The sequence below is a fragment of the Spermophilus citellus genome (assembly GCF_964194105.1).
Source record: "Spermophilus citellus genome assembly, chromosome: X".
Classification (NCBI taxonomy): domain Eukaryota; kingdom Metazoa; phylum Chordata; class Mammalia; order Rodentia; family Sciuridae; genus Spermophilus; species Spermophilus citellus.
Genome location: NC_138190.1, coordinates 40,270,657 through 40,285,012, shown reverse-complemented (window position 1 = coordinate 40,285,012; position 14,356 = coordinate 40,270,657). Strand labels below are relative to the sequence as shown.

General features: G+C 53.7%; 1 protein-coding gene across 8 annotated transcripts in view; it reads right to left on the bottom strand.

Moving 5' to 3' along the window:
• Positions 1-264: 264 nt before the first annotated feature.
• Positions 265-14,356, bottom strand: part of RBM10 (RNA binding motif protein 10) — a 28,761-nt gene continuing 14,669 nt past the window's right edge. For 3 of the 8 annotated variants that reach the window (XM_081276752.1, XM_081276756.1, XM_081276757.1), the window contains 21 exons: positions 13,976-14,206; positions 11,672-11,741; positions 9,829-9,902; positions 8,328-8,414; positions 6,283-6,343; positions 5,963-6,139; positions 5,445-5,605; positions 5,180-5,277; positions 5,006-5,093; positions 4,128-4,314; positions 3,882-4,024; positions 3,651-3,768; positions 3,474-3,565; positions 3,200-3,364; positions 1,875-2,024; positions 1,715-1,780; positions 1,448-1,639; positions 1,285-1,359; positions 898-1,004; positions 688-817; positions 265-606 (listed from right to left, as the gene is read on the bottom strand). In XM_081276752.1, the coding sequence (XP_081132878.1) occupies positions 481-606; positions 688-817; positions 898-1,004; positions 1,285-1,359; positions 1,448-1,639; positions 1,715-1,780; positions 1,875-2,024; positions 3,200-3,364; positions 3,474-3,565; positions 3,651-3,768; positions 3,882-4,024; positions 4,128-4,314; positions 5,006-5,093; positions 5,180-5,277; positions 5,445-5,605; positions 5,963-6,139; positions 6,283-6,343; positions 8,328-8,414; positions 9,829-9,902; positions 11,672-11,741; positions 13,976-14,206 (2,598 nt within the window). In that variant the 3' untranslated portion in view covers positions 265-480. Of the gene's footprint in view, positions 607-687; positions 818-897; positions 1,005-1,071; positions 1,195-1,231; positions 1,360-1,447; positions 1,640-1,714; positions 1,781-1,874; positions 2,025-3,199; positions 3,365-3,473; positions 3,566-3,650; positions 3,769-3,881; positions 4,025-4,127; positions 4,315-5,005; positions 5,094-5,179; positions 5,278-5,444; positions 5,606-5,962; positions 6,140-6,282; positions 6,344-8,327; positions 8,415-9,828; positions 9,903-11,671; positions 11,742-13,975; positions 14,207-14,356 lie in introns of those variants that run through there. The other 5 variants (XM_081276751.1, XM_081276750.1, XM_081276753.1 and 2 more) reach the window with 5 other exon arrangements.

Here is a 14,356-nt window from a genome sequence, read left to right as displayed (position 1 = left end):
ACAAGCCTTGTGGTGCTGGATTTCTTGGTACAGCAGGACCTGCTAGAGTCTGGCAAGGGAAAGGGGCCTTGACCAGGATCTTATGGATTGTGGTGCAGGCCAGAAGCCTGTGTTCTGGTAGCAATCATGCACTAGATATTTAATGCCACCAGTGCCACTAGTGTTGACCTGATGATGAGGCTTCCTGTCCATCTATGTTTGTGTTCCTGTGTCTGCATGGGCCATAAACTATGCCAGGGCATGAGAAAGAAGAGATATAAGGCGCAGGCTTTTCGGCTTTTATTACAAAAAGAACATGATCCCAGCCCAATTTCCCAACAAAAGTCACCAACTCAAAGTTTGATTTGGTCAGGGCCTCTCTGCCCAGGGAGCAGACCAGTATATAGGAGCAGGACTTCCCTCAGACCACCCAACACCTCATCATCCTCCTTTGCCTCTGGATGGACACACAACATCTCTAGAAATTGCTTTTGCAGTTGCTCACTGGGCCTCATTGAAGCGTGTCACCATTGTCTTGTGCAGTGTCTCCTTGTAGGACTCAGTTGAGGTGACCCCATAGGAACTGCCCCGGGCACCTAGGCCGGAGCCCCGCACCCGTGTTTGGGCCTGTGAGAGAGGAAGGCTTAGTCAGGTTGGGGGGCACACAGTGCTGAGTACTGGGAAAGGGATGGGTTCACGGGGTCTCACCTCAATGGGTGTTACAATGCCCTGCTTCTTGCGGCCCAGGCCACTGCCCTCTTTCCAGCCCATGGCCTGGAGCATGCGACTGCCAATGTTGTCACTGCCCAGCCCATCCCGAGTGGGCTGCTCAAAGTCCCTGCAGGGGACAGTGTACGGTGTGAGTCGTTGGTCTGCCAGCCCCACCTCTCCTCACCTGGCACCCAGCCCAGTACCCACACGGAGGCTGTAGATATGCCGCCATACTTCCTCCTCTTGGGCTCTGGCGGCTCAGGGATGCCATACTTCTCCCTGCGTTCAGCTGCACGGTCCCGGTACTTCATTTGCTGAAAATTTTTTTGGTGTGTGTGTTTATGTGTGAGAATGTTGGGGAGCTGGCTACTGTCTTTAGGAAACGTGGGTGTGGATGGGATGGGCTCATAAGGGGAACTTGATCTAGCCAGTAGGTCCTAGGTCCTGAGGGTGGGGGAACTGGAAAGAGGCCTCACAGGGATAGAAAGACTAGAGGCTGCCAGGCTGTACCTGGGTAAGGACTTGAAGTCCTGCTGCCTGGGGAATGGGGACTTCAAAGGGACAGAGGGACTGGAGAAGTAGATCACACCTCACCTCCATATCATTTTTCTCTAGTGCTTCTAGCTCATTTTCTGACAAGTGGGCTCGCCGGTGAATCTCAAGGTTTTGCTGCAAAAGGGTATAGGACATGGAATCAAGTGGCTGAGCTGGGATGGGTCAGGTACAGGGTGTCCCTGACAACCTTCCCCTCAGTCACCTTGTGAAGCCCAGAGAGCTGCTGGTGCCGGATAAGTGCCTCCTTGCTGGGGAACTGGCGCCGGCAGAGCAGACAGGCCAGCTTCTGCCAGTCTGTGAGTTTTTCCTCTCGTTCAGGGCCCCCACCTCGCTCCTGCTCCTCCTCACTGTCACTCTCCCCACTGTAGGCTGCCACCAGCCCCCGAGGTGGGCTCTGTTAGAGAATGAGGGTGGGTGGTCAGATCTGGCCAGATCAGAGTTCCCTACCCCTTTCTTTACCGGCACTCACTGGACGGTCATCACTGGCCAATTTGGGGAGATCCATGCTGGTGTGTTGTCTCTCAGCTAATGCTCCCTGGGGTGGAGGACACAGAAATTCAGGGTTCCACAGAAGGCTCAGAGGAATGATGAGGTCACAGGCAGGGTACAGATGGGTGGCCACAACATACCTTCTTCTCAAGAATGGCATAGCCTGCATCTGCAGTTGCCGACTCCCGCCTTTCATCATCTCGTAGAGAGCTAATAGGCTGGAAGCTGTTTTTGAAGTTTTCTTTCTGCTTATTGAGACTACGGGCCCAGCGTTCCATGTCCTTGGCAATCTGGACGTTGAGAGTGGAGGTGAGACTCCTAAGAACCCTCAAACTGCTGGGACCATCCACAATCTGCTGGCTCACAGTCCTTGCGGTAGACCACTCTCCCACAGCCCCAAACCCATAACTCTCTAGTCAGAATGACTGGAACGGGATATAACTGACTGATTTCTGGGCTACAGCTCCCACAACCATCTAGAGCTCTCCTATAAACTGTAAACCATCCCCAAACAAAATTTCCTTCAAACTCTTTCTTGTCACATCCCACCAAGAACAAACTCAAACTTGGGACCAGGGCCTGCAAAGTGCTTGGCACCCTGGCTCCTACTGGCCCCATCTTTCAACATTCCCTCACTTCCCTTCTATGCCCTCCCACCCACTTTGATTTGCAAGGACAAGATGGCAGAAGCAATCTGGGAAGAAGAGTGGGCCCATCTGGGAGGCAGATGAAGTTGAAAGCTGAACAAGCAGGTGAGAGAGGTGGCAGTGCAAATTCCTATTCTGTGTCATTGGTTACCAGCATTACTCATCAAGTCCCTCTTAGCTGCACCCCTCCTCTGACAGGCACCGCACTGTTAACATTTGCTGTGCTTTCACTTTATCTTTCTACAATGCAGAGGATGGTCTACCTACCTGTGCATGCCATTGTAATTTGCATGTGTGACACGATGCTATATTCCATGTTGTTTTCCTTGGGGCATGCTATCATGTTTAGAATGGTGAGGTTGATGATGGGACTTCCTAGGGGGGTTGCTGAGCACTTAGTCCTTGTTTCTAGAAACTGTGCCCCAAATGCCATAATCTTTCTCCACAGAGATACTGAAGTTCCCTGCAACTGCCTACTATGACAAAACACTACAATAGTTATTTTTGTGTATGTGTGCTGGGGACTGAACCCAGGGGTGCTCTACCACTGAGCTACACCCCCAGGCATGTTTATTTTTTGAGACAGGGTTACAAACTTGTGATCCTGCCTCAGTTTCCTGAGTTACTGAGATTACAAGTGTATGCCACTGCACCCAGCTGCAATGGCTTCACTTGGCCTATGAGAATTCCTCTGGCTTATAAATCCTTGTCTGGAATAGTTAGGTTCATGGTCTCTCACCATCCCACTTCCCTCAGCAGGAAGGAGCAAGAGATGACAGAACAGACACCAAATAGCCAGGCAGAGGCTCAGGGTTCACCTGTTGGGCTGTCTTGGTCTTGTGCTTCTCTTTCTTCTCTTTGCCCTCCTTTGATGGTGCCCCTGTCTCCTTATGTCCGTCAGCTGACTGCTCCAGGGCAGGAACATAGGTTCGACGCTCCCCATCCCAGTATAGGTATTGCTGGCTCTGAGCATTGTAGTAATACTGGAAGACAGGGAAGGAGAGGGAGCATGAGGAAAGAACTCGAGAAAGGGACCCACAGGGTCAGCTGCCATTTGACCCCTCCCCAGATTTCCTTGGGCTATTCCATCACCTGGGAATTGGGGTCATAGTAGAGGCCGGTCTGAGGGTCATAGTAGTAGCCAGATGTCTCATCATACTGGTACGTGGAGACATCAGGAACAGCTGGGAAGAAGGAAACGTGAGGGGGTCACACTCCTCCCTGATTTAAGAACTCCCCACCTCCTACCCACAAGCCGTGGCTACTCACGATACTGGCTATAGGACTCCTGGGCAGTGGGGCTGGTGGCCGGTGGTAGGGCAGAGCTGGGATGGGTAGGGCTCTGGAGCTCAGATTTGAGCACAGCAGGTGACATGATGGTGTATGACTGGTCATGGGGCCAAACAGGAACAGGGCTCAGTGTTTGCCAATGCTACCCCTGCCCATCCAGGATGTCCCCTGCATGTCCTACCCCGCCCCATATCCCCAGAGCTCACTCACCTGGCTGTTGGCAGCAGTGCCCTGGCTGCTGCTTGCCTCAGCTGCTGACTGTTGGTAGAGGCCAGGGGCAGTACCAGGTTGGGCACGGGAGAAAGCCTGCAGTGACACAGAATCTGCCCCAGGCTCTAGGGAGGCCTCAGGACCTAGGAAGAGGGACACCAAGAGAGAATGCCCATGAATGGTGAGGCGGGGGATTCTATGCCCGTGGGCCCCAAGTTGGGCTCAGGGAGAGAAGCTGGGGCTCACCTGCTCCTGTTGGATCCCCTTTGGTTCCAGTGATTCCGGGGCCCTTGGTGCCCTTGAGGTAGCCATGGGCATAGAGGGAGGAGTCTGTGCCCTGGCTGCCGCCATAGCCCTCATCCTGTTGGTAGTAGCTGTAGTCGACCGGTGGCTCCTCGGGGGTGGCCCAGGCACCCTCCCCACCCTGGGAGGCCTGAGGGGCAGGTGGGAGGGGCTCATTAGAAAAGGAGGGGATATTAAGTGGGGAGACCTGATGGCAGCGTCTGTCCTATGTGTGAAGCTAATGTATCTGCCTGACCGATAAGCATGCAACCTTAAGACAAGTGAAAATTCAGAGCCATCCAACCAGGAGAGAACAGGGTAGTGGAGAAAACAAGAAGAAAAAAAAAACCACCCAAAAAACAATACATGCCCCAATGCTCCTGAGGTTGATATTGTTGTGAGGGAGTGACATGTGTGCTGGGTGCGAGATCAAGGGAGACACCCATCCTCCCACTTCTTTATTCTCTTCTCTCAATTTTCTTTCATCCACTTAAAAATTCATTTTTATTAAGGAATATGGTATATATACATACTTGTGTGCCTGTGTGTGTGTGTGGATTATGTAATACACTGTACCAATTCAGGACAATAAAAAATTTCACCCAATAGAATAGAGCACCAGCCCTGAGTGCTGTCAGTGAAAGCTGGGGAGGTGACTTGGAAAGAAGCTGGAGAGGATGGAGTTGTCTACAGAGCTGGGAACAAGGTAGAGGGCCCGCACCAGCCACTGTGACAGGGCTTTGTATCCTCAGATAGCAAGCCAGCCCTGCTGTTTGCAGAGAGGGTACAGGAGGATTGAGAAAGCCAAGTGTCAGGGTGCTGGGGGCAGAGGGGCTGAGTACCTGTGAGATGGCCCACTGGGCCGCAGCAATGGCAGTGCTGGCCACAGAGGCAGCATTGATGCGACTGCCTTCGTTGGAGGCCATGTCCCTGGAGAGGATGGTAGAGACTGGGAGTGAAATGGGAGGCCCCAAGCCGGGGGGCAAGCTGGGAGGGGACACAGGTGGGGCCCTGACCTCTTAGAACCCTTGGCAAACTCGACGTTGATGGTCTTGCCATCGATGGTGAGTGGTGGGTGCAGGGCCTGCAGGATCTGCAGCAGTTGGGCTGCCTCCTGTAGAGGGGCGGCAGGGAACAGAAGGGTCAGGCCCGGGGAGGCCCCCGGCTCCATTGCCCCATTTCCAGGCTTGGGGCCGCGGTGCGGGGTAGGGGAAGGGTCCCTCCTCCCCACCCCGGGGGCCGGGACCCTGGCTGCCCGGCCCCCCCCTGTGCCGCCCTCACCACGATGGTGGAGAGCTGGATGAAGGCGAAGCCTCTGTTCAGTTGGGTCTGTTTGTCCTTGATGACTCGCACATTGGAGGAGGACAGCACCGCGTAGGGTGCCAGGGCCCCCAGGATGGAGTCCATGGTGCTATGTGGGTTCAGATTGCGTAAGATGATGGCTGTGGGAAGGGTCCCAGTGTTAGGAGACATCCATGACAGTCTGCCCTGGCCCCTAACCAGTGGCTCCCCACAGCTCCCTGTCCTCTGGCCTCTAAGCGTGTGCACCTGCTGCTTCTTCAATTCCTCCTCCCAGGTGCCAACTTGGTTGCTCTCCTGCTGAAAATCTTTCCAATACACCCCCAAAGTTGCATCGTCATCTGGTCCTCCCCCCAGCTTTCCTTATATCACATGTATATCCCCATACCAGGTGGATACTTCTGAGGCCCCAGTCCTGTTCATTACCACTTCTCTGGCCTTGGCGGGCTGGGCCCAGACACCAAGGGCATGTAGGAAGAGGGAAGGAATGACTGACTCACTGTCATTGGCGTTCTCCGAGCTTGGCTCTGAACCCTGTGACAGGGCTTGGGAGGCCAGCACTCCTTGGGCCTGGTAGGGCTGTGGCAGTGGGAGCAGGCCCTGGCTTAGCTCCCGGCCACCCAGTGGCAGCGCCTGTGGATCCAGCCTTGTTCCAAGGGGCAGCTTCTGCTCTGCCTCTGTTGGGGATGGTGGGACATAGGCTGGTAACAAAGAGGGAGGCTCCACAGCTGGTCACCCTCACACACATCACAACACCAAGCCCTGAGCACCAGCCCCTCGCCCTTCATTCCCATGTTCTGGGGAGGTAGGTGGGTCTCACCTGACTTGGGCACGCCACATTTGAAGCACTTTTCTCGGCGTTTGAAGTTCTGGACGCCACACTGTGAGGCATAGGCCAGTCAGAGGGGACAGGGCTTTCCATTGTACCCTCTAAACCTGGATCCAGAGATCCTCCCCACAACGGTCCAGGAAGGGGGGTCCCTGGGTTAGGTAGGGGTGGCAGGGGCCTTTTCTGGAACTTTTGCTGTCATTCTCAATCCTGTGAATCTTCTTTTACATGGTCTCAAACTGGTTCCTCAGTGCCACCCCCAGATCATCAATCAACACCCTTAATTTATAACTCCTTCTGTATCCTTGGGGGTACCAACTCCCAGGAGTGCCCCGCTGAGTCCTGTTAGTAGGTTTCTCTTCCCAAGACTTGCTTCTCTAATCAGAAACCATCAATTTTCCTTCCTATCCACCCCTCCTTTAAGACTATGTTGAATCCTACTACTCTTGAGAAATTTTCCTTGGATATTCCAGCTTCTGTAAACCTCTTCCAGTTCTACCACATTCTATCCCTATCAGGTACTAAACATTGCTTCCTTGCCAAGTCTGCCATATGTGGCTAGGATTTCACAACTGCCCGGGGAGCCTAACAGCACGGAGGTAGGTGTAGCATAGGGAGAGCAGCTGGGTCTGCTTGGACTGTGCACCAACAGGGGCTTAGGAAGGCTACACAGAAGCAGGATGTTTGATCTTGGAGGCCCAGAAGTTTAGTTTTGCTGGGAAGATATTCCTAGCAGAGGGAACAAGAGATTTTCTGTAGCTGTCACAAAGAAGCAAGCAGAGAAGCAAGAGACAAAAGTTGGGATGGGAAGATGCTAGGTGACAGGAGGATCTCATGCTTAAGCTCAGAGTTATAAGGGTTTTAAGCAGAAAAGGAGGGGCATGGTCAGAGCTTGGTTTCAGCTGCAATGTTACAGGTGAGGGTGGGAAAAAGAGGCAGGAGGCCAGCATACCAGAGAGGGCTCCACGGCGACTGGGTGGGAGGGCGTGAGGATTGGCATGAGCAGCGGGAATGGCAAGGGAAGGAAGGTGGCATTTCTGAGATGGAAGCAACAGGACCTGGCAAGCAACAGGAATGCGGGGCATAAAGGAGGGGAAGGAGGCAAAGAGAACCTTGGTTTCAAGGAATATCTAAAAATATAGGAGGGATGGAATGCCACTATTCCTTTGTCCCTACCTCTTCAGGAAGGTTGAGCACTCACCCTCCGACAGGACTTTTTAATGTTAGGACGGGAAAATGCCACTCTCCCCTGAATAGGCAGATTACTTTTCTGGGAAAGGGTCAGCACCCCCACTAGTTCCTTCTTCTAATTTGGTTTGGAGACTGACAGATGACCATGGGAGATGAGGCTGTGGAACTGCAAAGCTGGCCCTCAGGGCAGACCTGAAGCCATTAGGGAACCAGTGGTCTCTGTGATCAGGAGCAAATCCTAGCTAAATAGATCCATAGTTCTACCTCTGAGTCCTAGCTTCCTCTTAGGGAATATGAAGGTAACCACAAAACCTACATGCTGTACCCTCCAGGCTCACATTTGAGGTGGCTGTGTCAGGGTTCCCTTCAAGGTTGAGTCACCTGATATGGGTCCTCTGAACGTAGTGTGCTTTTCTTCAATGGTAAGAGTGAACACTTACACTGTGTTGCCTGTGGGCTGTTACCTTCCCATTGATGCCGTCCACCTCCCCACAACCTCATTAGAACTTGCCTCTTAGAGCCAGGGATACTGTGGCAGAGAGAGGAAAAGCACCTCGACCATCATCAAGGCAGACCTAGGATGGTGTGACTGCAGCCAGTCTGGCTCCAGAGCACACATTCTATACACTGCAATAGGCCCACATGATCACTTAGTAGCCATTTATGTGAATATTTCTTTCAAGCCTACTAGGAATCCAGGCAAGACTGTTTTGAGGGCAGAGCCTGGCTAGGGCTGGAGAACCAGTCCTTGACACCCATGCCTCCTCACAGGTTCAGAGAGAGCTGCTACCACCCCTGCTGGGGCTGTCTTTCTCCACAGTACCCGAAGCCCAACACCCCTGTACCTTATTACACAGCCAGTCCTCATTGATCTTGGGCTTGGGGTCACTGTAGTGCATAGACACCTTCTGGCCAAGGATGTTGAGGGAGTGCTGTGGGAAAAAGCAGAGCGCAGTGAGGTCCAGGCAGCAGTGCCCCACGCACCGTTTCAGCAAAGGAGAAGAGAGTGAGCGAGCCCTTCAGCTGGATGGATGAGGGACAGGGAATGGAGGGAGGTCGGAGAACTGACGGAGGGAAGAAGGAAGGGAGGGAGGGAGGGAAAGCGCCACAGCTCTCGGGCGCAGCTGCTTGCTGCTTTTCCGGGCACACACACACACACGTGAACACACACCACCAGGCATACAGTGCTCGGCTGACCGACGCCTGTGGACAATGGGGAGAACCCCCCACTCGGCCCTGACACTGCCAGGCCACACCCAGGGCCAGCACTACACAGGCTACACTTGGGGATGAGGGGAGATGGGGAGGGGAGGGAAAGAAGGGGAGAGAAAGAGAGAGAGCGCACACGCGCGCGCTAGTGCTGGAGAAGGGGAAAAAGAAAGAGCCATATTTAACAGACGGAAGTTCCCGCCTTGAATGAGGCCGCCTTCCCAAGGCTGGCTGGGTCCTGGGCCCACAGCACTAGCCTATGACCCACAGAGCTGGCCCCAGGGCTGCCTCTGCTGGGACCCTCCACTTTACCACAGCTATTCCTTCCTCCCCTGAAGCTTCTCTCCAGTGCTCTACTCCAGGGGTCTAGGATCTGGGGTCTGGGCTGGGTGGCAAAGGCAGATCCTTGGGTCTCATAAGGTCCCAAAGTTGCTGGGTTGGGATTCCATGCCGTGTGAGGGGAGCAGGCTCCCTCCATTGCTGATTGTGCGGGGACCCTTGCTGGGAAGGCAGAGGCGGTGCCCACTGTGGATAGAAAGGGCAGTGGGAAGGGGAGAGGAAGGGAGGGGACAGCAAAGTGAGTCCATGATGTTAATAAAACTATCACACTTGATTGGTACTTTCAACTAACAGAGTAGTGTCCATTTGCATGGAACTCGAAAGGCCAAATGCACATGCAGGGAGAAAGCTGACAAAATGGGCCTTGCTAGTTCATGTGCCAAAAGCTATATTCCCCAGTGGTCCTGAGAGAGAAACAAAGTCCTGGCTTTGGATAACTCTGGAGTAGGGCGGTCCCCCAGGGACTCACCCACCCACTGGGAGCATGGGAAGCTAGGGGAACAAACCCACCCAGGCAGCTCTTTCTCTGAAAGCTCAGCCGGGAGAGGTGGAGGGACAGCACTGGAGTCTGGCGGTAGGAAGGGGCCAGTGGTGAGTGCGGGCTCTGGATGGGAAGCCCAGTAGGGTAGCAAGAGATGGGAAGAGGAGATAGGGTCAGGAAGAGGGAGAAAGGGGACAGAGGGGATAGGACACAGGGCCACAGGGCGGGGAACTGTGTCCATAAGAATCAGGCGATGGGGAGCGCTCGATTACAAAGTAGTATTTGTTTGGGGGGGGGTTCAAGTGCGGCAAAGCAACCTGATTGGCTTCCATCCATCGTGTAGCGTCCTGCAAGTGACTAAACTCGACGAAGGCGAAGCCCCGGCTCTGACCTGGAGACAGCATTCAGATACAGACGCAGTGGGTTAGTCAACAGCTTTGGACACACGGCGTTCCAGGGGGCGGGACCCGAGGGGAGAGGACCAGGGGCAGAGAGGGAAGGGGAAAGAGGAGAAAGGAAGAGAAAGAAGCAATCAGAGAAAGAGTAAGGGGTGTGGGAGGCGAGGAAGATGGCTGGGAGGGGTAGGAAAGGGAAGGAAAATAGGAAATCCAGGTAGGGGAAGAGACAACACCCCAACTGGGCAGAGATGGAGAGAGATGGGGCTCAGGCAGACCTGCCAGGCCTGCCTGGGGTGACAGAAACAGAGAGAAGCAGCTGGGAAAGAAAGGATACAAGGAGAGATCTAGCTTCAGAGGAGGGAGGGCAGGTTGCTGGCTCCATACAGGTCAGGGCAAATAACTCAAGGGCGAGCTCAGCAGAAGGCCAGGGATGCACAGGAGGGGTCCTGGATCAGGTGTTTAATCAAAGGAGCAAAAGAAAGGCTGGGCCAGGCTGCTGTGTGAGGCTAGTGGGGATCCTGGCCCATGGGGAACAGGTGGGATGATAGTGGTAGTTAGGGGCACAATCTCATCTCTGCCTCATCATGGTACAGGGGAAGGAGAGGACTTGCTAGGAGCTACCTTTGCAAGGAGACTACAGCCAACAACAGTCCAGCTCCTCCTAGACAGAAGAATTGGTGGCCAGGATTGGCTATGAGGACCTTAGAGGTATGAATCAGTGAGTGCCTGGGAAAAGTGTCCAGGGACATTAAGAAGCCACACCTGGAACATCTCTGTGGGGAGAGACCCAGGATCTGTTGGTGTGTGGTCTAGATGGAGTAAAGCAAATTTAAGACTTATATGCCAGTAAGAAAGACAGATTCTAGGCCTAGCCAGGGCTGAGTAAGGGTTTTGGGACTTGAGGCCTCAGGAAAGCATCTCCTTCAGAGGTGGGTACATACTGGGGCTTTGGATGTGGTAGGACTTGGGAGGGGACTCGCTTGATCTCCAAAAGAAATCACCTTTAGGATGCACAATAGGATGAAAGGGTAGTCAGAGAGAAAGACAGATGGAAAAAATGGCAGAGAGGGGTGAACTCAGAGGGGAGGGAGAGAGAGAAAAGAGATAAAGGAGGTGTGGGGAGGAGAGAGACTGAGATGGAGAGAGAAGCCCAGGCAGAGTGAGGCCCCACTGTGCCTGCCTTGGGGTGCCTAGGCAGAGGTCCTGCAGAGATAACTCCCCCCCCACCACCCTGCTAACCTCAGGCCAGCTCCAAGCAGCCTGCAAGAGGGAGGGAGGGAACAGTCAAGGCCAGAAAGCTCTGGCTTCTCCTTGGGATGCACCCTTGGATGAGAACCATCCCTGCCTCCCCTCTATGTCAGACCCACTTTCTGGTCAGAGGCTGTTGCCAGAAAAATGTGGAGGAGAGCAAGGGGCAGGAGAAAGGAGAGGGAAGGGAGTGTACTGGGAGGGGTCACCATCTCAGATACTCAGAATCCCAAAGAAGAGGTTCCCCGGAGCCTGGCCCTGGCCCTGCCCCCGGGGAGCACTCAGCTCAGCCCAGAGCCGCACCCCCTCCCCAACAGCCCCCCATAGAAGCTGCTGACTGGAGCTGTGAGGAGACTGGGGGTGGGGAGAAAAGAGGGTACCCCCCAAAGCTGCCCATTCCCAGCTGTGGCAGGAAGGCAGGGTAGGGAGGGTGAGGGAGAGGCAGAGGCAGGAGGGAGATTTGGAGGCTGAGGCTGGCCAGCAGAAGGGGAGGGCACTAGGAACGAAAGCTCACCTGAAGATTTGTTCCGCATCAGCCGGACCTCCCGAGCTTGGACCCCGTGGGACTGCAGCTGGCCACGGATCTGTATGGGGAGATACAGAGGAGGTGGGCTCAGCATAAGGGAGCAGCTGGGTATGTGAGGCCCACTGGAGGCCTCTGAACCCTGAGTGGTCATCAGTGATGATACACACACAGTCTCCTCTGCCTCTTTCAGAGCTTTACCCTGAGTGATGACAGCCCCAGACCCACACCAAACACCCATCCTCAGCTTCCAGCCCCAGACTTGCAAAAAAATGAGTCAAATGAAGTCAGGGTCACAGGGCAGGGTGAAGAATGGCAGCGAGATGACTCCCATAGGCACAAAGACAAAAGGAGAGCAAGTGAGCAAGCAACTGAAGAATGGTGGGCAGAGCGACCTGAAAAGGGGCTCAGGGGCAGCCATAAAGCAAGGAAAGCTGGGATATAATTCTAGCCCTTTGCAAGGGGATTGCTCCTTCCCCTGGCTTGCATCAAAAGACACCCATGACACAAACAGCAAACCAGGGAGAAGAGCCTGAGTCAATTCCACCCATATGCCCTAGACCATGAGAACCACGGGAACTTAGGATGGAGACAAAAGGTATGGTTGTGGGTTTGGAAACCTTCCTGGATGAGGTGAGCAACAGGGCAGGGGCAACCTGGGACCAGGTGAGGCAAAGTCTCTAGGTCAACGACGCCTTGAATGAAAGATGAAGAGACTATGCTGGGCACTCTCAGGGGAGGAGTCTCCACACCTTGGGGCCTCAATTTCCTCATCAAATTAAAGAACATACAAGAAAATAGCTTTATGTAAGTATACATGCATGCGTGCCTACACATGCACCCAACACAAGGTTGAAAAGGAAAGAGATCCAGAAGAACTTATGAGGACTTTAAACACTCAGGAAGAACTCAGGAAGCAGCAAGAATGTGGGCTCTGGGGTCCAGCTGTCCAGGTTCAGACTCCCAAATCCATCCTACCACTTGCTGTCTATGGAACTTGGGGGCAATTCACTTTGCTGCTTGGGGTTTGGTAGGAAAGACTACAGAGGTACCTTCATAGCAGAGCCATTGTGAGGTTTCAGTCAGACCTAGTGCGTGGCCCAGCCTGCTTTTAAATCCTCAGTGAATATCTACAACCAGTGACTATCTGACCCTGAACAGGGTAGGTGGGCCAGGCATTTTAAAATCTATTTACATTATTAATCTATGTACATGTATGACTGCATGAATGGGGCAATTGTATACAACCAGAGAAATGAAAGGTTGTGCTCCACTTATGTACAATGAGTCAAAATGCATTCTGCTGCCATGTATAACTAATTAGAACAAAAAAATTATTTATTTTTTTGGTACTGGGGGATTGAACTTGGGATGCTCTACTATTGAGCTACATCCCCGGCCCCCTCTTTTTTTTTTTTTTTTTTTTTTTAAATTTTGAGACAAAATCTAAGTTGTCCAGGCAGGTCTTGAACTTATGATCCTTCTGCCTCAGCTTCCCAAATCACTAAGATTAAAGGTGTGTGCCACCATGCCCAGCTTGGGTCAGACTTTAGAAGCCTTCACATACCCAAGATTTCTACTGCTATAAAACAGGCAGCTAGTAGACTTCAGAGAACTGCTCAGAGAACTCAGAGGCACTGGATCAGGGAGGCTAGCCATGAAGCTAATCTAGTGTCTTTGGGTTGTAATATGGCTCATTATGAGAAGGAACAGGAGAAAAGAGAGAAAGATGGAAAGGAGAGAATATCACAAAGGCAAACAGGGTGGAAAGGCTGTTAGCAGCCTTTCAAGGTGCTGTGGCCAGACTGGAGATGAGAGTTGATGCTGCTGACAAAGGAGTAGGGGAGAATGAAAATGGAATTTCAGAAATTCCCATGGGCCCCCACTCCCTACTGCCCCATGGCAACAGGGCCCTGACATCTTTGTCACCAGCAATATCCAGCACCAGGCCTGGTAAGGATCTGGCCCTCAATCCACACATGCAGAAAGGATAGAAACCAATGGAATGTGCAGGAGGGATGTTCTCTCCCCCACACCCACCAGTGCCAGACACCCACAGCTACTGCCCCTGGGCCAATCCGGCCTATCTGACACTCCTCCCTTCCAGACCAGGAGCTAACAGGGCCTGCCCACAGAGGATGGACAATGATCAGGGATAGGAACCTGTGGGGGAGAAGGGAGGAAGGGTGATGAGGGTGGGGATGAGGGAGGGGTAAGAAGAAATTGAGGGCTCTGGAAGAGACCCAGCCTGGCCTTCTGCTCTGCCGCCTGCCCAGGGCCACGGGGGGCACGTACGTCATCCTCAGTGGCTGCCTGTGGCAGCATCCTCAGCATGACGATGTTACTGGCCTTCTCCTCCTCCTCCTCCTCCTCATCCTCCTCCTCCTCCTCCCCTTGCTCGGTCCGATAGTCCTGGTCCCGATAGTCGCCGTCTCGGGGGAAGCCTGGCGGGCCAGTGGGGCTGTGCCTGTGCCGCCGCCGCCGCCTACGCTGAGTCTCGGAGCCCGGGGAGGCCTCGTAGGAATCCTGGCCGACAGAATGAGACGAGAGACACCAGACGGGCAGTCAGTCTGGGCGGGCCTAGGGGCTGGCCGCTGGTTCTCTGAGGCAGGCAGGCTCTGAAAGCCAGGAGTGGGCGGGCTCCGGCTAAAGGTTCAAGGCAGACAGGGTGCGTAG